The sequence below is a fragment of the Microtus ochrogaster genome, unplaced genomic scaffold (assembly GCF_000317375.1).
Source record: "Microtus ochrogaster isolate Prairie Vole_2 unplaced genomic scaffold, MicOch1.0 UNK8, whole genome shotgun sequence".
Classification (NCBI taxonomy): domain Eukaryota; kingdom Metazoa; phylum Chordata; class Mammalia; order Rodentia; family Cricetidae; genus Microtus; species Microtus ochrogaster.
In genome coordinates this window covers 10,382,515-10,405,769 of record NW_004949106.1, presented here as the reverse complement: position 1 = coordinate 10,405,769, position 23,255 = coordinate 10,382,515, and the positions used below count along the sequence as shown (strand labels likewise).

Genomic DNA, 23,255 nt, shown 5'->3' with positions numbered 1-23,255 from the left:
ACTTCTAATGCCAGTGAAGGAATGAACTTACCAGCAAGGTAAGAGCCAGCAGCCAAAGAGAGCAAGCTTCCTTCTATGCCCTTTATATAGGCTACCAGGAGAAGGTGTGGCCCAGATTAAACGTGTGTATCTTATCTTCCTACCTCAAAAGATCCATCTTAAAAGTGAGACTTCCCATTTATAATGGTTTAATTAAGAAAAAAATGCCTCAAAGGTGTATCCAACCACTTGGGTTTTAATTATTTCCAAATGTAGTCAGGATGACCACCAAGAATAGCCACCACAATGCAAACTAATCACTCGGTGCGCTTTCTTCCCTATCATTTACGACTAGAAATTAAACTCAAGATTACAGCTCTGATTTGTATCACCAAAAGTAACAGGTAGTCTTTTGAAGCAAATATTTTGTTTTAAATGTGTCACTTTTTGTAATTTGGTTGGATTTTAAGACACAGGTTCTGTTATTTTTAGATGTGATAATGACATTGTGGTCATCTGAAAAGCCTGGTGTAGGAGGTCCTTCTGTTTGTGTGTTGCTTTCATTGGTTAATTAATAAAGAAATTGCTTGGCCTGATAGGGTAGAACTTAGGTAGACAGAGAAGACAGAACTGAATTCTGGGAGGAAGAAAGCAGAGGCAGAGAGACAGAGAGTCGCCATGGAGATGCCAGGTCAGACATGCTAAATCTTTCCTAGTAAGCTACAACCTCATGGTGAACACAGATTAATAGAAATGGGTTAAATCAAGATGTGAGAGTTAGCCAATAAGAGGCTAGAGCTAATGGCCAAGCAGTGTTTTAATTAATACAGTTTCTGTGTGATTATTTTGGGTGTAAGCTAGCTGGGTGGCCGGAACAAAGGGGTCCCACTCCCTACAACAAAAGTCCTTATGCAAATACATAATAAAAATATTTATGAACCAAATGATGTATCTAGGATTTGTTCCAAAATCTTAATGGTGGAGGCATTGGTGAGATATGGATAAAGAAGTTTCCACCAGGGAGCTGGAGAGATGGCTCAGTGGTTAAGAGCATTGCCTGCTCTTCCAAAGGTCCTGAGTTCAATTTCCAGCCACCACATGGTGGCTCACAACCATCTGTAATGAGATCTGGTGCCCTCTTCTGGCCTGCAGACAGAATATTGTATACATAATAAATAAATAAATACAAAAAAAAAAGTTTCCACCAAAGGCTGTTGGTCTGGAATGTAGTTAATGGGCACTGGTCTTTGTGATTGAGTGTTCAGAGTTCTCTATTATAAAAAGCATTAAGGTATTCAGCTTGGCTGTCAAACTCATTGGACAGAACTCTGTCCTTGCTATGGGTCTTGTGCTGTCTGACAGTGTGGACCTCTTAGTGCTATCTCAAAGAGCCCTCTTTATCTCCTTTCCAGCTCAGCTACCCTTTTCCACAATCAAACATTCCTCCCACTCACCCTTCAGTCATAAGGGTAGAGTGGGAAAAAGACTTCTGGTCTGTGGGACTCTCCCATTAGGATTGTGAAAAAGCAATGTCAACAGAAGGGAGAGCTCTTACCCCGTAGGATGGAACAGAGCCATGCCCCTCCCCCAGCCTCCCGGAACAACTACATGAATCTACCAAGACATAAAGCAGAGTTGAGTAAACACATCTCAAGGAAATATGACATTCTACTGGTTTATTTTCATTGAATGTCTCAGGAGCAAACAGAATTCTAATTCAGAAGAATCCACGTGCAATTGCTATCAACCATGACGGACTATATTAAAGGCCCCTGCAAGCAATCCCAACAGCTTTTTGGATGAACTGCATAGATTCCAAGATTTTGAAATACTTGCCACTTGAGGAATATGGAAGTTGCTTTTCTCTAAGATTTTGGAGGGGATAAGCCAGCGAACGGTTTGGGGGATAACATCCACTGAATCTGCTGGTACACAGGCATAAAAAAAGGGCTGGTTTTTTCTTCTTTCTGGATAGAATTTGATATTCTGCTGATGAGCACTTGGCTCTGGCATCCAATTGGTTGGTGGGTTTGATTCTTCTGATTCATAATGATACAATCTCTTCCTCCTTGTGTGCTTCTCTCCACTGTGTGAAGGACTATATTTTGAACGCTGAAAGATATCGAACTTTCTCCACAAATTAGATTTAGCCTTCCTTCTTTCTTTGACTTGTGGGTACACATAAGACATGCCGTATTTTTTTGCAAGATTCAATTTAGTATTCGACTCAGTTGCTGAGGAGGCTAAAGAGTAGCTTGTTCTGCTCCATGTGGTCCTGGTCTGGTGCTTGTCTTCACTGAATGTTATGGAAGATGTCATCGACTCTATTTCCACAATATTGGATGGGCTGTGAGACAGCCCATCAGGAGACTGCATCTTGGAGTTTAACCTGTGTTTCCTACTATTTCCAGACTGATAGCAAGGTTGTGCCACAAGGGAAGTGTGTTTTCTCTGGGTTCTACTATGATGGTCATTTGGATCGTCACGGTAAACTGATTTCAAAAGAGTTGCTCCATCCACTCTGTGAAGATCCGCCAATGAAATTGCTGTGGGTACCTCAAACAGAAACTTTTGGGAACCCTTAATTAAGTAAAAATTGTTTCCTATAAACACACATTCCTCACTGTCACTTTCTTCAGAAGATGGACATTCCACCAGGTCAGTAGCTGGACATTCTGCCAGGTCAGTGGCTGGACATTCTGCCAGGTCAGTGGCTGGACATTCCTCCAGGTCAGTGGCTGGACTTTCCGCCAGGTCGGAAGCTGGACATTCCGCCGGGTCAGAAGCTGGACTTTCCGCCGGGTCAGAAGCTGGATATTCGGCCGGGTCACTTGAAGTCTCAGTATTTAGGGGTCCATCATTGGTCCAGTCATCAGAAATCCAAGATGAATGTGAACTGGCTAAATCAGCAGTGTTTTGCTGAGTTCCTGAAATACTATAATGCTTGTATAAACTGGTCTCTTGAAAGCAAAAATGACATTGTTTATCCTTTTCTGGTGTCATCTGTAATTTTAACTCTGAAGGAATCATCGTATCATTCGGTTTTGTGCCTTGTAGATCAGCGGAAAAGGCAAGCGCATGGGGTGGCTCCTGGAATTTTCTGGTGAAGAACGAGCTTTCGTGTGGGTTTTTCTTTTGGAAAGGAACATGTTGTAATAGGTCCGTGTCCAACAAAAGAAGACTACTACTTTCTTCTCTGTCTTCTGCTGTTTTACATTCCGAGCCTGAACCCACGTCTAACTTGTACGTGTGTTTGGGAAGTACATTTGCTTTAAAGACCACAGGGACAGAAGGCCTAGGCACTGAGCGGAGGTATTTGCATTGCAGATCACGGTCGATTTTGCAAAAAGATTTTTCATCAAAAAGTACCACAACTCTGTTTGTTCGTTTCTGTTCTTTGGTGGCCGAATGGATACACGTAAAGAGGGGTTTTGATTTATCTTGGCTACTGGCCATTGCATAAGATTGGGCTGCAATTCTGGGAAGGTTGCTTGTTTTTATCTCCAGCGCTTTTGTTTCAAAGTGCAAAAGAAGGTTGTCCCTTTTTTTCTCTGAGAACTTCTGGAGAATGTGACTCCGAGTTTCGGGTGATGTTACACTTTCTTGCTTTTTGATGCCCTTTGCTTCTGTCATGACCTCGCTGCTATTTGAAACATACATTGTCTTTACACAGCTAACAGGAGGAAAATCTCTTCGGTAATTGTTTTCTAAGTTATTGTGTATGGTACCAGCTTTTGGAGACGTAAAATTTATTTTTATATGTTTTAGGTAAAGCCTGCGACTGTAATCTTCTGTGGTCCTTTGGGGCTGAGAGTTACACTTCTGGCAAGATACGGTCACGATCTCTGGTATCTGACTCAGTTTTATCTCAGTTGCTTTAGAATCTAAATGCATACTTAGCTTACTTAGTTCTTTTGCACGTGTCAAGACGTCCTTCGTGTCTCTAGCATCTGATAATTTCTTCTGGAATTCAGAATGACAGACTCTCTTTTCCCTTCTTGGGTTTGTTTCCAATTCTACTGTTCCTTCATTGTGAGGTGGACTTATCGTGGAAACACAAAGACTGCTGACGGTGATCCCTGCTGCACGTTGACTACTTGGAACCATGGTTTTGGGTTTCTTGAAGGCATGTTCTAATTTCCTCTGCCTGCTTGAACGACCACATCCTATGATACCAAGTGTCTTTGAAATTGGGTGCTTTGGGATTCTCCTGGTTAAATATTTGGGTTTCAGGTCTCTTTTCAGATTTGTTTCTGCGAATCTGCTTTCCTGGCTTTCAGGACAATCAGGAATATAAACATACAATGAACTGGGCGTGCGGGTTTCAAGCAGCTTTTGTCCTTGAATGTTTTGCTTTGCAGTAGATAGCTCTAATTCCCTTTTAAGCTTTTCCTCGGGTGGGTAGCCATTCTCTCTGCAAGTGCCTACCTGAGTCTCGATGTCGGGTTCCTCTGTTGCTGGAGGAAAAACAAGGCTTGTAGGGCTGCTGGTGTGCTCCCTGGCTTTATTCTCCAGCTGGACAATATAGCTCGGCTGCATTTCGCTTCTGTCCTCTTCTAGGGTTACCCCTCCGCTCCCACCCGCTTTTAACGCCCCTTCTTTCTGACTCGCAGAATAGTTGCTGTCCACTTCTGGTTTTGTCTGCTTCAGATTTTCATCGGAGGCTGTGTTTGTTTCTTCCAGGTGTTCAGATTGCAGCGGAGACTCATGGGACTTCGAAGGCAATGTTCCATCACATTGCTCTTCTTCTGGAACAATTGAGGGTGAATCTTCTTTGCTTCTTGTGGCATTAAACTCTGTAGTACTCATGTGTACCCCTGACTGCGTTTGCAGGTGGATACTCACTGAGGTTTTCTTGTCCACATCTGTTTGTAAAAGTATCCTCTGATTTTTGCTGTGAACTGGACCATTAGGAGGGGAAGACTTTGACTTTATCATCTGTCCACACTTGGACTGAGGCATGGCTTGTTCTTCCACGTTAACATTCTGTTCTTCCTTATTTTGAGACATCTTTGCTGGAGTTAACATCTTGCTTAGTGAAGCATTACTCCGTCTACCCTTCTCTGATGTCATGAAGCTACCTGAACCAGTTTCCCGTTGTCTCTCTGCCACCGATCGTTTTGAGCACACGAGGGTATCACTTGTGACCAGGGCTTCCTTGAGTGATCTTTTTGTTGGAGAAACAGAAAACTTAGGACTTGTTTTGTTATTTAAATTATCTTTGAGTTCATTTTCCTTCTCCCAATGTCCAATTTGAGTTGAAGTTTCCTTTTCACATTTTTCTGGCTGACCTTTTTGCTCTTCGAAGGACATCTGCAGCATTTTTTCCTTTTTAATGGTACCTAATCTCGTGAGATAAATTTTATGATCTTGGGGGTCTGACTCATATTCCATTTCAACTTGTGGATGCTCACTTATTTGATGGACCCTGGTCACGGACTTTGACTTCTCTAGCCCATTATATTCTGTTGTCTTAACCATACAGTCACTCTCAACCGGAGCTGACTCTTTGGTTGCTGGTTCCTGGGCATCTGCCGCTTCTTGGAAATTTCCCTGTGGGTAAGAGTGTCTTGTACCTCTTGCTGCGCCTCTCCGTGTTTTGTCCTGTGAATACTGAGAAGGGTGTGATGGCAAGGACAGGGAAGATCGTGTTGCAACCACAGCCAGTTCGCTTTTACCGTTGTGTTCTTTTTTCTCCAGAAACTTCATATTCAGGACAACTTCCTTGGTGTTAAGGAGATCTGGAATTGGTGAGGCCTTTGTCCTTTTGCAATGCATCCCAGCTGGCAAGCCTACTGTGATTTTTATGTGTTTTTTATATTGTTTTCCTTTTCTGACAGGACTACACATGGCCTCTTTGTCAACTATTTTCTCTGCATCTGGGGAAGATCGTGTACTTCTTAGCCTTTCTTCATCTACTTGCGCTCCTTTTCGCAAGGGAATATTGGTTGGAGAAGGTTGAGATGTACGCATTTTTCTTAAATCTCGAGGTTCACTTTTACTGTCGCGTTCTTTTGGTTTGGGCGCATTGATATGCGTACGGGGTTCTGTTCTGTAGAGCTTCTGGGACAGAAGTAAGTTGTGTAATTTCAAAGTTACATTGCCTCCTTGCCTGTCTATTATTTCTTTTTGATATGTCTGTTCTCTCGGAGATATATGGTGTCTTTTCACATCTTTCATGGTATCACCAACAATGGCCTCTCTAGGTACTGTTTCTCCTTTAGTTGAGGAGCTCCGCAAAGCTGAATTTCTAAATCTTAGTTTTGTGTCACTGAATTCTAATTTCCCAGGCAGTTTGGGATGAGACTGATCTGGCACCAAAGGAGAGGATTTAGTCAGATCTAAGGCTCGCTCGTCTTTCAGTTCTTGCACCATTGCTTCTTGATACGTGTGAGTTGTTATGATCTTGGCCATTTGCATTCCGCCTTCTTCCTTTTCCTCTGACGTGGGCTGTTTTTCATTTTGTAGGCTAATTGAAGTATCTCCAGCAATTTGCTGTTTGTAAATGCCTCCTTCCAAGACTAATGGGTTCTGGACATATCCCAAGGAGACAGAGGATCTTGTTAACACTGTTGTACGATCTTTCTTGATTCTGGCACTCATAGTAAGGGTAGGTTGGGGAGATGTAGCAACAGAAGTCTTAAATGACTTCTCAGTTAATGTTACACCTGGCTGAATTCCATCTTCTTTAACCTCTCCCCCTTGCTCCCTAGTTTTCCCCTGAAGGTCACTCAAATTCTGCATAGGTAAAGTAGGTGATTTCTTCGCCTTTGAATATATAGCCTTGGCACGTACTGTGCTGTTTACAGTCCCATCCTTTTCCCTACCTTCCTTTTCTTCCTGTGCTGCATGTTCCTTCAATGAGTTTATCTCATTGTGACCTTCTCTATCAACTATCTGTGTATCTGAAAATTTATTGAGTTGCAATTGTGAGATAGAAAGTGCTACAGCTGTGTTTATCTGATAGACAAGTTTTTCTTCCCGGGTTTCTCTCTGCAACTCCTTGATACTGAGTGCATGTGATTGTGCTGTTTTCTTTACATTTTGATCCATTAATTTGGGGATCTCTTTGTCTCTCACATCTTTTCTGACTGTGTTTTTTTCTTCTTCCTGGGTTGGTTCTTTATTGTTCCACCATTTTGCCTTTCCTTGTGGTAAGTATTTAAAAGGGGCTGTCTTTCCCTTTTGAGCAATATCTATGAGGCTTAGTCTATCTTTCAAATGTATGATATTATTTCTATATTCTTTCCTCTGTGGAGCATACGTTAATTCTGTTAACTTGCATAACTTATCTCTACTAAATGCCTTTGAAAATGGCACTTTTCTGTAGTTCAATGACAGCAACGGCTCTAGAGGTGGGAGGCAGCATTTTAGTTGTTCTGACTTACGCTTTTCGACTTTTATTCTTGAATTCAAATTACGATGCAACAGAGGTGGTAACGAAATACAAGAGTTCTTCAGTTTCTTGTCTGATTTACTCAACCCTTCTCGTACCTTCCCCTGTCGCTCTATACTGTCAAACAGTACAGTTAACTTCTTTCCACTGAAAGGATAAGACAGTGCTAACTCCTCTGTCTTGAAGGTAATGTTAGAGACCATTATTCCCTTCATGTCCGTTCCTTTTATGCCATTCTTCTCTCCCTGTGAGTTATGTTTTTCTTGTCTTATATCACTTGAGATAAGCACATCACTTGTCTCTTTATTCAATTTTAAGTGAGGTAAAGGGATGGAATAACGTGCTTTTATTACAACAGAACCCGGCTTATCCTTCCCATGTTTTATCCATATCATTTTCTCTTTCTTGTGACAATGTAGCTCTGAGATATTACTTGGAGTAGAATCATTGAAACGTACCAATTTCTTCGAGTTTAGGGTTTTTCTTTCACGGTGTATTGTGTCATTCATAGCTCTGTATTCTATGTTACCCTTCTGTTTTTCATGCAAAAACTTCAAGCATAGTGAAAAGCAGTGTAAGAACAGCTTAGACAGACACACCTCTTGCTTCTTTTGACTTGCTCTAAGTAACAGTTCCTTTTTGCTGACTGTTGGCATGCATGAGCTATCATATGACACTGACTTACTTATCTGTACCCCAGCAGATAATTTTTTTGATGGCAAAAGGTTTGGACAGTTTATAGTTTTACTGCCTGACTCCAAAGGCAGCTCTGGATCTTGTTCTTTTGTTTGCTCTAGAATAACTGAGGGCAAAATCCACGCAGGTCGACATTCACTCCCGGTACTTACTTGAGCTTTAGATGACAAATCTGGTCCCTTTACCTTGCTTGACACATTGCCTACTTTTAACAATGCTTCCTTTGTGTGAGGTCCTAAATGTGGCTGGACAGAGGAATCATTTTGGGAACATGATAGATGTTCTTCAAAACTCTTGAGGGAAAATGGCAAGTGGTAACGGTTTTGTTCCTTTGTCCTGTCGTTATGTTCTTGCTTTTCTACATTTAAAGCGTGATAGTCCAGACTGTCTACTGTTTTTAATTCTTTCTCTACCTGTGCTGATGTAATTTGATGCGTATCCCTCAAGCTGTGAGTGCCAGATGCTGGAATAGGCTCGCACGCATCCTCTGGATGCTCAGCTCCACCCTTAGCATGCAGGTTAACTCCTTCTGAACTTGGAGAGTGACCTCCTAGAATCTTACCTTCACTTGCTGCTTTTCCTAGCACCGGGTTAAAAATCTCTGAATCTAGTGCTGCTTCTGCTGAGATTTCTTTCTGTGCGTTTTCAGTCTGAAGTTTGTATAATACGCAAGATAAAAAAAATTCCATAATTTGAGTCAGTTGTTTTGCCCTGATTTTTTTTGAAATCTCCACTTTCTGTCTGTTTAATTTTAGCGGACTGGCAGTGGGTTCGGCTTTTCCTTTGCCCTTGAGATTCATTTTGGCACCTGTGACACTGGCACCACTGTCCTTCCTTGTTGTACTCGAGCTTGGTTTTGAGTGACGAGGAGCCCTCTTGTGGCAAGGTACAGAATTCAGAAGGATTCGAGGCCTGGGACCTAACTTTGCATGGCCTCTCAGAACTGTACCTGTTTGGTATAGATTCTCTAGATCTGTGCAGAGAAACGCCTGTGGTTTGGAACCTAGTTCTGGGTCAGTTTCTCTTAATCCAAACAGACGGGAAATACTGTTCATGTTACGATCCGTACCCACTTCCTTAGCTACCTGTGCGCTTTCCAAGTGAAAGGGCTCCCTAAAGGGGCAGGGGACATTCTCCAAGCCTGCTGGCCAAGACTCTCGTTTAAACGATTCTTGCAGCTTGCATGTCTCTTTCTGGAAAGTATCCAGTTCCACGAGGAATACATCATGTTCTTTGGAACTTGAAATATTCGTCTGCTCGGGTCCTCCTCTTCTGGGTGGAACCGAAAGTGCGTGTTGGATGGGGTCTTTCCTAACCCCTTGCTCTACTCTTTCTGCAGTTGAGAATTCACATTCTGTATCTGCTCTGGGTCCTTGAGCCGCAAGCCTACTGGAATCAGCCTCTTCAGTCTCTGGAAACACGACACGGTACGCTTCTTTTTCTAAATGGACACTCCAGTTGATATATCTAGGCTTCTCTACTTGTTGGCCAGGCATTAACTGATCCTTATTCTGTGGGGTAATATCTAGTAAAAGTACTTGGTGTTCTTTTTGCTTCATAGTAGTATACTGTACTGATTTTCTGATGGTGCTCAATGTTGAATTGTTATCAGTGGGTTGCATAGATAACATATTAGTTCCGTTCAACGGCCTTCGGGGTTTGCCTTTCCCCTCTTTTGCTTCTCTAAGCTTTTTAATTTGAGACACAGTGTAGCCGGAAGCACAAAAATCCTTCCACAGTAAGTCTGCCACAGTTTTCCCCTGGGGGAGCTCCTTCTCTGTCTTAAAGCTGTGTCTTCGTTCCTTTCTGTCGCTGTGGGCTCCATATCTGGTAACGCCGAGGAACTTTCTAGAGGTTGTCTTCCTCAACTTCATTTTGATCGTTTTGTGACACAGGATGCCTTCCGTGCAAGCTGCTCTTCTTTTGTTGTGACATATAACTTTAGACGTCAGCTCCTGCGTGTAGTCTAGGCTTGTTCCTTGTACACACAACCTTTGCTGAGTCCACAACGTGGCCACACTCTCATTTGGTTCTGTCCCATCTCTTTGCCCGAACACACCACTGTTCATTGTGCTGATAAACTGTGTTCTGGGTGGCGAATTATTTGCAAACGGAGTGGGATTCATCATTGTTGCTTTTATGTCTTCTGCCGTTTCAAAATTGTTACCCCCTCTACTTCTTTTTCTCCTCTTTCCCTGTTCTTTAATAAGCAAGAGTAGTTTTTCAATACTTCTTGAAATGTGATCCATATCGGAAATATATTCTGCATTTGAGACTTTCTTCAGCTGTGGGGTTGAATTCTTTAATAGCTTGTCACTTTTTTTCATGTTTTCGTTTGGCTCTTCAGTATGAGGTCGCCATGGTACCTGGGAGGGAACGGATCCCGGAAGAGGGTCTGTGAACGTATTTTGTTGCTGTACCATAAGTCTCGGAATAAGCAATGATTCGTTTGGATCTAATGGGTTTCCCATTACTTCCATTTCTCCTGTCATCAGTGGACTTGATGTTTTGATGTCTTGGTTTTTTATGAATTTGTTTGTCATTCCAAAACGAGGAAATTCCTTCATCGTCTGAAGAATCACCCCTTGCTTCCGTGGATAGCCCTGTTGTAGACTGTCTTGTGGGCCAGTGTAGACTTTTGTTCCTCCTCTGCCTCTGCAGGTAGCTAGCCCAATGTTATCAGTTTCATCTTTCTGGAAAGTTAACTCAGAGTTTGTCTTTCTTTGTAAATTGTCGAATTTGCAAGAGTGATGCTCTTTAGTTTCTTCTGACTTAACCCAAAATTGTTGTATAAATTGTCGGTGAATGTCCTTGAAAGTGGAGTCATCATGCATCTCTTTCTCATTTTCTTCTTCTTTCCTAGGTACATCAACACATCCTGACCCTGACTTTTGCCTTTGGTTGGGTGGTTTCTCCATAATTTTCTGTGGAAGAATGTCTTTTCTTCCTCCCAACTTGCCTTTTTCCAGGTTTACACTGCTAAGCTTTGTAACTGGGGATACAAAGCATCCCAAGCTCAAAATAGCTTTTAGAACCAGGTTTTGTACATTTCTCCTCAGCCCTAATGCATTCCGGTGCTGGCGCGGCATGCTCCAGCATGCCCCATGCTGGCAGTCCCCATGTCTACTGTCCCCATGTCTAAGAAGTAGACGGACCGATATTTTCTTTGCCTTCAGCTTTGTTTGTTTGGCACCCACAGTAATTTTCACATTTGCTATTTTTGCCTTATCTTTCTGTCTTATGGTTTCAGGATAGGTAGTGTCACTGGCATAAGAACTCCACGTAGGTCCTAAGACATTAAGCTTTTCCTGTTTTCTTGGCAGGGCAAAAGACTTGGACTTGGTTTTCCAATCTGTTTTAAACTCATTGCTCTGCTTTTCCATTTGAAGAGTATGTGTAGTAGAGGGAAGAACCACCTCTTGGTTAAACTCTTCTCTGACTTTCACATTTCCTTCTTGATCTATTAAATAAATACCTGTTTTCTGAAGCATATCCCTGCAGTGCACCGTGTTAGCAGAACGCACGTCTGACTTGACCAGACCAGGTTGTCTCTTTTGATCTGCTCCAAATGGCAGCTGTGCAAACTCTTCTTTCCTCTTCATCTGTGCTTTGTCCAGGCCATTTCCTTCTGAAGATTTCTCATCCATATCCCATGTGTGCTGTGATGACTCCATATTTACTTGTTGAATTGGCATACACATGTAGGTGGATTTCATATCTGTATTTACCTCGCCATTATCTACTTTTATCTCTAAGGTCTTAGAATCCGGGGTCTTCTTTATGTTTACAGCAGCATGGTATCCAGGAGGTGACTGTGACTCCATGGACTTCATCTGTGAAGGTATACCTTTATACATTGACAGGTTGGGTGCTCTGATGCTACCCATATGCCTTTTAAATTCTTTGGAAGCAATTAAATGCCCGGCAATAGAAGTGACAGTTCCTGTCAAATAAAATGAAGACTTTTCTTTTAAAGAAGACTGGTGAGTGTTCCTTACTCCATGTTTGGCAGTGGTACTGGTTGATTCACTGACTTCTGGACAATTGTGAGGTTTCTCCGTATATGAGAGTGCTTCCTTGAGGCTTCCTTGTTTGCTGTTGATCTCCATTTTTACATTAATTTCTGAATTGGCCTCATAAGTTTTCCTTGTTTGTGGCAAATATTCTCTGAAAAGTATTCCCTTTGACTCCTCAAGACTGGGTTTCTTCAGGAGATGGGCACTTGCTGTTAAGTTTTTCGTATAAAATGGAGCAGGTTCTGCTAGCACTTCTTGCTTCTCTCCCCAGCGTTGCCCAACATGCACTTTAGCATCCTTTAAGAAGCTGGAACCAACTTTGTCAACAGAATCATCACACTCTGCTATGCCTTCAACCGGTGATGTCCCATGTGTTGGCCGTGTATGGGCAGACTTTGATACTCCCAAACCTATCGCTGTTTTGAATGGATTTTCCACATTAGAGTTAGTTAATAGAAAGCGGATGATGTTTTGAAATACACCAGTTATATTTTCACTAAGCCATATTGCTTTCATTTTTGCTCTTAATTTAAATTTCTTATGGTTTGTGATAAAGTGTCCATCGATTTTATTTATCTTTGAAATTGATATCTTCTTTTTCTTCGTGGCTGCACATCTCCTATTCAACGTACTTTCATTTTCTGATAATTTTCCTGTGTCCACCTGGCTTTTACAGTCAGATAAAACAGGTATGAAAAAATCGAAAGGTCTCAAGAAAGTTGTGGATAAGCTTGCTTGTAACTCTGCCTTTTCCTCGGCGTTAGATCTTTGAGGTATTCTACTAGAAAAGGCAGCTCTTGCTGCTGTATCAAGTGAAAGTTCATCAGTTGGGAGTTTGAGTGGACAACTCTCCTCATCTTCAACAGCATAAAACAGCGCTTCCTCCATACATTTATCCCTTTTCAACTGGTGTTTCCTCTTATGGTGCCTATTCTTTCTATGGACTCTCGTATAATGCCTTGCAATATGAAGCAGCCTTGAAGCTTGCCTTGCCTTGGGATTTATATATTTTTTGCCTGAAAACTCTAATGTGCCGTCCTCGCATTTGGATTCAGATGACACAGGGCTGGGCTCCTGTGAAGGTTCCAAAGATGTGAAGTCCTTTTCAGCCCATGTTTCTTGTTCAGAAATAGCGTAGTCACATTTTCTCCTGGGACCTTTGTCACGGGTGGTATCACAAGGTATGGAACCAGTCTCAGATCCCTCTGTATTTAGAAGTGGAGGCATTACACTCACCGTGTTGCTTGGCGGGGTACTCACAGTTAGAGAGCTGTTAATCATTTCATTTCCCTTTTCCAAGGTTTCTAAATTCTCTCTCTCTTTTGATGTAGGTGTGGAGAAGCTCAAAGAGCCTAGCATTGTTGCTGCCAGTTCCTGGGTTAATGATCTTTTGTTTTTCTCTGCTGTTGAATTTTTCGATATTATTATATTAAGAGTATCAGGCAAGAGAGCAGACTGTATTAGTAATTCAGAAATCAGTGATTTCCAGGTTTTTGGAAGAAGATTGTTTCTATGACCACACTGTGGAATAGTCAATATCTTTGAGACAAATGCTTTCCTCCTTTTCATAGTTATACTGGGTGACCACATTTTACCTTGTAAGGCTTTGCCTGTAGATACCTTGCTTTTCCTTTTGGATCTTAGTACCTCAGGGGGTGAGAAATTCGAAGACTCTGTGATGGTTGCTTGTAGATCATTTTTAAGCCCTTCTCTTTCCAATCTAGCCCAACTGTACCGTTTCTGAGCATGAGTTCCATCAACAGGGATGTCAAATTTTGCTCTATCGGTGCTAACTTCATCTATTCGTGATTCCTCTGGTTGTATGGGAGGAACCTTTGGACTTGATATGCACACAGCACATTCTCTTCGTGTTAGATCTGCTGGCTGACTTTGCTGCGGAATGTCCTGTTCTGTAACGAACAGAATGTTCTCTCTTTGTTCTCTTAATTTCTGAGAGTTAGGATCCCTGCTTTGATGTGGACACAATACAAAATCTCGACTATCCTGTGAGAATGGCTTTAATAATGCGTCATCATCATTTTCCTTTTCTTCTTTATCCTGAAGATCATTTTTTTTGATGTCATCTAAAGGAACCTTTCTTTTATGAAGCAGCATCTCTAGATTCCATTGCATCAAACAGGGTGTCTTTTCACCTGCTGTGCCTTTTTCTGAGTCTATCTTGCTGCTCTTATTAATATCCAGTGTGACATTTGTCAAGGAGGATGTTTCGGCTGCAAGTTTTTTCTCTTGATGCCTGCCGTTCATTTTGGCGGTGTCATATTTCTTTCCCCCACTCTGCTTTGGATTCGTGTGTGAGGCAGGTGGCCCCTGTGCCTCCTTCTCACCGTCAGCAGCCTGTCCCTTGTGTTGCCTGTCACCAGACAGATCCCTGTCTCTTTCAGATAATGCACTGTCCTCTGGTTTTTCTAATTGAAATTCAACTGGGATGGCGCATAGAGTAGAACAGGAAGTAACTTCTGGAGGTGTCTGTGGTTGTACCTGAGTAATTGTTCTTCGTACTTGGTTCAGTTGGGCATCTGACTTAACAAGGTCATGGTCTTTTCCTTGATGCACATCAAGTATAAGGGGAAGGCTCTTCTGGGTGACCAGGAAACGTTCTGGTTCCTCTTCCCCTTTCTCTTCATCGCTCTTCATGCTAGAGGAACTGCTTAAGTCAGCAGAAGCCAGAAACTGTGCGTTTCCTCCATCTGGGGATTTCTCTCGCGTTTGCTGCATACAACCAAGTCTTTTTATTTTCTGTTTACCTGCCCGTGATTTTGACTTTCTCCTTTTTTTGTTAAACAAAATGTATACCTTAGAGTGAATGATTTCCAAGCAGACACTTGCTATGCTACCCCTCTGCTGTGGATTGTTCATCTCCACATGGTTTAGTTTGTTGCTGTATCTGAAGTTAACTGTCTGTGAATCTGAGGTCTTTATTTCCCTCATCTTTCCGTATTTACGACTCTCTGTTGTCTGTTTCTTTGATCTTCTTAGTGCGTGTTTCTTCTCTTTCTGTCTAGAAGCAAAGGATCTAGTATCAGAATCAGAAGACTGTAGGAACGTCACCTGCAGACTTCTGGATGACTCTGCCTCTTTCCCCACAGGATACAAATCTAGTTCCTGTTCAGACTTTTCATCAGATTCTAAATCATCGTCTGCTATGTCTGTCAATTTACCAGATGAAGAATTCTCTGCCTCAAGAGATAAATTTTTAGGAACAACAGGGAAGTTTCCACCGTTTTCTGTTCTGGTAGTTTGCAGAAATCCTTCAGCTTGGATGGGAGCCATTTGTAGGCTGTCCTCCGAAGCACTTTGCAGGGAATCTTTTTGGCTCTTTACACCCTGACGGTTAGCAGGTTGCTCTTGACTTACAGAGATCGGCGATGGGTCTGGCTCATCTGGAAGAGTGTCCTTCCTTTGATTGGCAGCAGCCCACTGGTGTTGGTCATGCTGCGGAGCTGCCTGTACAAAAGGTTCTTGTTTCTCTTGACATTTTTTCTCTCTGTTGTAGAATGTTCTACTCTCAGCAACACTATCAACACCCATTTTGCTTGCTAGTTCTCCTTGCTTTAGCTGAGCATGACAGAACCCTTCTTGCAATCTTCTATCAATGAATAAGCAAAGAGTGTTTTGGCTTTCAAGAAAAACTGATTTAGCATGGTTTATCCTTTTTAATTTGGCCTTAAGGTTCAATTTTAGATTCTTCTTATTGCCTGTGGTACTGAGTGTTCTGGAGGCTGGTGGTTTCACCTTATTCATATACGGGAGCCTCATGGCGCTCTTATTTGTGAATCTTGTTGGGTTTTTCTTCTTGTTAGAATGAGTCGACACAGACATGCGGTAATTTAAAGAGCACGGGAAAGCTTTTTGGGTAAAACCACAACTGATTTCCCTTGTGTCATTCTTCCTACTTGGAACATTCCTTTCTCTTGATTGGATCGGAGGGTCTCCCGTCAGTAACTCTCCCGCTGTCGGAGGACTCCACTCTAGTTCTGCACTATACTCGAGCTCGGCCTGTATAGGTGTGCCAGTGTTTGTATTTGCAGCACAGAATGAGCTCATTCTCAGTGAGTCAACCGATTCCCTAATTGCTTCCGTGGAAGACTCTCCTTGAAACAATTCCTTCTCCATCTCAATCTCCTTCACTGGATGCACGTCATGTCTGTGGTTCCTCTTAACGTGAGCCGCTGTCTCCGGTAGGACTTGCTCCACCCATTTCACACCATGGCACAACTGAACTTTGAGAGTGTCTACAGTTTTGCTTTCTTTATGAAGGGAAGCCAGAGTCTTTCCTTTCTTTTCAACTTGTGTTTTTGGGGGTGTTATCTTGATACTTGTTTTATTACTGTGAATACTAGACCCCAGAGGGTGACCAGTCGGAGGCACAGGAGCCAGGGTTACATCACACAGTGTTTGTTTAATGAGTCTTTCAAAGTTGTCTCCCACTTTTCTCTTATGGCTCAGGGTGTCACGTGCAGTGAGAGAACGCCTCAAGGAAAAGGCAGGTTTTTTCACTTTATTAATTTTGTCCTTGACACCGAGTCCATTTTTTGGCCCTGATGAGTTTTTTCGGACTTTGAACGGCCTTGTGGCAACTGCAGATAAGTCCCTTTTCAAGTTTTCTTTGTCTTCTGTAATATGACCATCTGGTGTCTGTGTGGGCTTTTCACAGAATGGGGTCTCGTGTCTGGTAGTTTCAATTAAACCCTCAGCAGCAGGTGAGTTTTCTGGCATTAAAGCTGGGTGCATGGGACTTGCAGCCTTGTCTCTGTCTGGAGGTTTGTCTGTCCTTTGCTTGACTTGCTCAACTTGTAGTGGATTTGTCAAGGGACATGGGCCAGTCTCCCATACTGTCTCTGTAGAAATTGTCCGTGACTGGACTTCTTTCTTTGGCCTTTGCGTTTTTCTTTTTCCTGACTGGATCGGTCCCATCTCCAACTGGGCACACTTGTCCTTTGGCTTCAGACAGTGGCTGACTCGGAAGGCTTCTGCCAGCGGTCCAACTGTTTCTCTGTTTTCCTCTTCCTCACTGCCCCAGCACTCTTGGGGTTTTCTAAGTCTGGAGTGCTTATCAATATGCTTTACTTCCTGTATTTTCTTTCCATCTGGTAGTTCCTCTTGCTTTAGTGCAGTATGACTACAATTTATTGTCACTGCGTTGGCTTTCAATTTGTTACACATTTCCATATCAAAGAATTGAGAAATGGTAGCCTGCGTGGTATTATGGTAGGTGTCTGACATCCCTTCATCCTGATGTCTATTTGTTTCATTGCTTCTGATGTCACATTCCGGCTTCTCGCTCTCACTTGGGTTACCATAGTCTCTGATATTAGCAATCAGTGGTTTCACTTCCTTCAGATTTCTGCTTCCCGTAATCACTCGGACATTTATATCTTTAAATTCATGTTCCTCATGCTTTTGGGATCCCAGGGAAATAAGTAAATTGACACCTGGAAAGTTCAGAATGATTTCCCCTGCATTTTTGGCATTCTGTACACTATCATTTGAAAAGCACTTTTGTATGCCTGGGGTACCGACTGCCGGTTTCTCTCCATTCTCTGTATTTTCAATGTCCTTCTGTACTTTCATTTCTCTGTCTGAGTCTCTTTGGGGAAATGAAGCATCTTTCTGTGCAGACTCTGATAGCACTCCTGAAAGCCCCTCATGTATTGGAATGTTCAGGTCAAATAAACAAGGAGCCGCCAGTTGAGGAGTGTTGCCCGTGAAAGAGTGTTCTGTGTTTTCCATGGTGCCCAGCCTTACTGGATCATTAGAATTTGTATAGTTGACTTTTTCTGTCTCTAGTGACTTCTGCAGAAAATGTTCATATTTTACGAGGTCTGGAATAACGGCCACTGGACATTTTGAGAAATGCTTTTTACCACGCGGAGTGATAAGCTTCGAGGCAGAGATGAGATGGGAAGCTATAGCTGACATTATTTTCCTCTGATGTGCTCTTTTCTTCTTCCTGCATCTCAATGCTATCTTGTTTTCTGAAGTACGACACACTACGATCGGAAACCCCCAGGAAGGAGAGGTTTGCTTTGCTTTGGGAGGCAGAGCTCTAAGACCGAGTTTTCTTTCACTGTCTGGTGTCTTTCTCCCGTTTTTCTGCCTTTTGATGGAAGGTGAGAGAGGCACTGAACTGTATGCGTCATACTGGTTTGATTCCAGTGAAGCCAGTGGTTGTTGGCCTGGTGCTGTCTTGTGTTGTGCCACAGCTTCAGCCAATAAATTTGAATTTAAAGACAAAAATTCAGCATTCTGGAAAACACTATTTTGCCCTTTACCTAAATGGTTCCTCTTGTTTTGGTCCTTAAAATAAACAAAACTTTGAGTCTTGCTGAAATGTTCAGCAGACTCTATGCCCTTGGTTGAATATTCTGTTTCAACAATACATGGGGTGTGATTGAAATGGTGGCCCTTATTTTCATGGTCTATTTGTTGGGCCTGGATGGAGTTTTGTGCAATGCTAGAAAACGGCGATCTCGGAAAGAATGCAGGCTCAGAGAAACCAGGCTGGCTGCTGTCTGAATCCTGGTCATGAATGAATTGTTGGGTTTGGCTAGTTTGGCTAGTACACTGTGCTTCATGAATCAATTGATTCCGCACAGCACTTTGGTCTGGGAAAGTAGTTCGTGCTTCACCGGGAATAACCCCTTCATTATGTGAATAACAAGAATGAGTCCAAGGCTTCTGAGCTCTGGGGTGCAGACCTTCAGCTCCCCTCCATGATCTAGCTTTGGGGTTCACAGAGATTTTCCTTCTTATATTTTCTTCCAGGCGTCTAATTTGCCCACCAGAAAGAAAGAAATGAACAGGAGGGGATGGTGCCACGTGGAGATCCTTAGGTCTTGTAAATCTCAAAATACGTTGCAAATTAAGAGCATCAGGAAGGGAAGTTTTGGGGCCGCTGGTTTTCATTGTTGAACATAAATTATTGGAGGAAAATTGTTCTGTTTGATATTTACTTGGTGGATCTTTTCTGGGAAAGGAATTCGAGAAAATGTCCTTTACTTTTGAGTGAAACATTGACAAAGGTGTGTTGGCCCCACCTGAAGATGCGTGACTTTCACAAAAATGGCTTCTTTGATGTTCCCATTCATCGGATGAAATGGTCCTCTCTATGGTGTTATATCTAATCTCCTCCGATGGAGGATTGCTTGGCGTGCTTCTTGAAAAGGTTTCAATTCTGGGGATAAGAAAACAGTCCTTATGAGTTGCAATTTAAAATAAGCATGTTATAGGGTCTTACTCTAGACTTAAGAAAAATCTATCATAGATGAAACCAGGTCTGTTTACAAACACAAAGATAAAGGTGAACGTACCATCCACAATGCCAAGGAAGCCACCACCTCAGCATTTCCTGTCAAAGGACACTGTCACTAAGACAAAAAAGCAACCCACTGACTGGGGAAGATCTTCACCAACCCCGCAACAGACAAAGGTCTGATCTCCAAAATATATAAAGAACTCAAGAAACTAGACTTTAAAATGCTAATTAACCCAATTAAAAGATGGGGCACTGATCTGAACAGAGAATTCTCAACAGAAGAAGTTCAAATGGCCAAAAGACACTTAAGATCAAGCATTTCCTGTAGTAGACCAATCAGTTGATAAAGTGAAAAAAAACATTTAAGATAATTTCTCCCTCAATCTCTCTAAAATTGTTTTTAGCAGCAATGACCCAATGAATAAAGGTGACATACTTTTATGAAGAATACATTTCTACTCTTTACATAATTTTTTAAATAAACAGTCTTATGGAAATTTCATAGGTATAACAGAAGAATATCCCATAATATCTAGTGTAGTTTTCTATAGTCAATCTTGCTACCTATTTGTGAGGAAGAAAAAAAGCTATATTTGGGGGAAGTACTACAGTGATATTTTATTTATGTTTTGATAAATAAAGCTTACCTGATGATCAGAGAGTAAAAGTAAGCATCTAGAGACCAGGCAGTGGTGTCATACACCCTGAAGCCTAAGATTTGGAAGGCAGAGGCAGATGGATCTCTGGAAGTTCAAGGCCACCCTGGGCTCTCTTCTCTCCCTCCCTCCCTCTCTCTCCACCGTGGGTAGCAGGCTCTCCCTGATCCCCCTTCTCGGGCTGCTGTCAAACAAGGCAGCTGCCTTGAAACCCAGTTAGGCTTTCGCTGTTCTGTGCAGCAAGAACCAGCTCCATATATTCAACAACATTGTCAGGAGATTTGGTAAGACAATTAAGACTCCTTAAAGGGAGGAATTAGTTAAAAGAGAGAGGTTTTTTTCCAATATTCCAAATGGGAAATACCATTACAGTGGAAGGATTTGGATCTCCGGATGATAATATGCTGCACAGTTTGAAGATGAAACAGCTAAATGAGAGGCTATCTAGGTGGAATTTATGTAATGTCAGATGTAAACATTATCAGCTTTGTCATTTTTGTCTTACCACTAAAAAGTTAATTAATAAGAGTGCTAAGATACAGGCCTTAGAAAAAGTTAATAAAACAGATCCCAGAGATATTCAAATACAGAGAAATTTAGTGGAGAACCAATTTCAGCATTGCATTATAAGAACAGAGAGGAATAGCCTAAGATTTTCACACAACCAACCTTAATATATCTATCTAATAACCTTACAACAATTTACAAATGGCAGAGATTCTGTTCCAGCTAACTGGAATCCTATGGCAGTGTTATATTTAAAGAGATTCAAGGAAGCAATCATCTCATATGGCATGCATTTCCCTTTTGTGAAGCAAATATGAAACTCATGGTCAGTTTGTAATCGAATTATCCCTAAAGACTGGATAGAGTTGACTAATGGTGTTTTAGAGCCTCAAGTACAATGGAGTGACTGGTTCAGGTAAGAGGCTAAGATTAGTGATCAACAAAGTAAAGCTAGAGGTATGGAAACTCCCAGTATCAAATTATTGGAGAAGCAGACAAGACCATGACAGAAAGGCAGGCTGTTTATGAGGACCACACCCTGAATTTATGATGCACAGCAGCTTTGAATACTTGGGACAGAATTGGAGAAATGGGAAAGAAAGTTGAGTCATTCTAAAGATATACAAGACTCAAAGGAAGCCTTTTCAGATTTATCTCCAAGACTGACTTCAGCAGTAAATACAATTCAGAAGTTTGAAAAATAATAATTGAATCTCTGGCTTTTGAAAATGCCAATTTTCTATTCAAAAGGCTAATTAGCCTGTTAAAGGCAGGGTCAACACCTTTGGAAGGATGGATCCGAGACACAATTATCATGAGCATGATGAACATAATGATGCCTGGAGAGGCGAAGTTATTTCTAGAGATGCGAGGAAAAATCAAAATGTCAAATGTTATAACTGGAAAACAAGATCACCTTAAAAGAAATTATTGACAGGGCATTCCTAGAAACAATATTTTTAAAAGCAATTTCCTGAATCTATAGTTTACCATAACTTGGACAACATTTTGCTATCTGATTCAAATGTAGACACTTTAGAAAAAAAATATTTGAAGAAGTAAAAAATTTTTGCCTTGTTGGGGATTACAAATTGCTCCTGAAAAAAATATAAAGTGGAGATTCTATGAATTATTTAGGCTATAAAATAGGTTTACAAAAAATTAGACCCCAAAAGTTGCAAATTAGGAGAGATCAATCACAGACTCTTAATGACTTCCAAAGATTGCTAGGAAACATTTCCCAGCTCTGGCCCACTATTGGGATAGGTCCTCCTAACCTATTAATTTAAATAAAATTTTATATGGTGACAAGAACTTAAATAGTTCCAGGGAATGATCTGATGTGGGATTCCCCTCTGTATGCTGTGAATACCATTGATTAATAAAGAAACTGTCTTGGCCTGCGATAGGGCAAAAGAGTAGAGCTAGGCATGGAAAACTAAACTAAATACTCGGAGAATAGTGGAGTCAAGGAGAAGTCATGGAGCCACCACCAGAGACAGACATGCCAAAACTGCTGATAAACCACAGCCACGTGCAGATACACAGATTAATCGAGATGGGTTTTTTTTTAGGATATAAGAGTTAGCCAGAAATACGTTGAAGCTATTGGCCAATAGCTTAAATTAACTACAACAGTATTGTAAAGAATATAGTTTCTGTGTGGTTATTTTAGGAGTCTTGGCAGCTGGAAACACAGACTCCTACAACAATGATCAGCTGATGCAGAGAGAGAATTGGCTTTGGTTGAAGAAAATGTACAGAAGGCACATGTGAATCCTATGGCTCTGAATCTGAACTGCATTCTGATCATATTGCCCTCCAAACGGCCCCCTACAAGAAATTTAATGCCAACAGCAAAGGTTTTAAAAAAAAGACGTTTCCATCACAGTGTAATAATCCAAGGAAATTATAAGGAGATGTTGTTCTTTATACAACCAAACAACACTACTTGTAGAAAGTTACCCAAAGGGTACTCAAAGGAATGAAATCTGGCAAATCAATGTATTCTATTTTGTAGAATTTGGAAAACAATGTGTACACCATTGGTATCTATTCAGGTTTTCAATGGGCAACTGCTTTGAGCTTGGAAAAGGCTGATTCAGTAATCACACATTGGCTTGAAGTTATAGCCATCATGGGTATAACTGTACAAATAAAGACAGACAATGCTCCAGCATATGTCTCTAGAAAATGAGACAGGGTTTTTTTTTTTTGCCTATTATGATACAAAGCATATTACAGGTATACCCCCACACACTTTTTCTGCTTCTTGAGGCACCTACCTTAGGACTAAAGTTCTGAGGACCAAGGGAATAGCAGAGCAACTAGACTTTAAATTTTAATACATTTGAAATACGAACAAATTAGACTATTTCCAGGTTCATGCTGCAGAAAGAAATAAGTGATATCATAGGAAAATAAAACAGTCCTCTTGGTGCTTGTGTTTGGTGTGCATGTCTGTATATATATGCACATGCATGTTCACTGGGTGTGGTCACAGGTGTGTACGCAGATGTACATTTGTATGCATGCATATGGGGGCCATAGGTTGAGGTCAGGTGTTCTTTCTCCTTGACTCTCTGTCTTCTGTCTGGAAGTGGGGTGTCTTGTGTGTAACCTAGTCAGCCATTTCTAGCTATTGGGTGTCTTAACTTCCTGAGGGCTTAGGACTACAGGTGAGTATCACACTAGATTAGTATGTGTGTGGGTGCTGGGGACCTGAACCC

The 23,255-nt window shown here is 41.6% G+C and overlaps 1 protein-coding gene across 1 annotated transcript in view; it reads right to left on the bottom strand.

Moving 5' to 3' along the window:
• Positions 1-1,722: 1,722 nt before the first annotated feature.
• Ccdc168 (coiled-coil domain containing 168) overlaps positions 1,723-23,255 on the bottom strand; it is a 23,700-nt gene continuing 2,167 nt past the window's right edge. The window contains exon 4 of the mRNA XM_005366426.2: positions 1,723-19,282. Coding sequence (XP_005366483.1) covers positions 1,723-19,282 — 17,560 coding nt within the window. The remainder of the gene's footprint in view (positions 19,283-23,255) is intronic.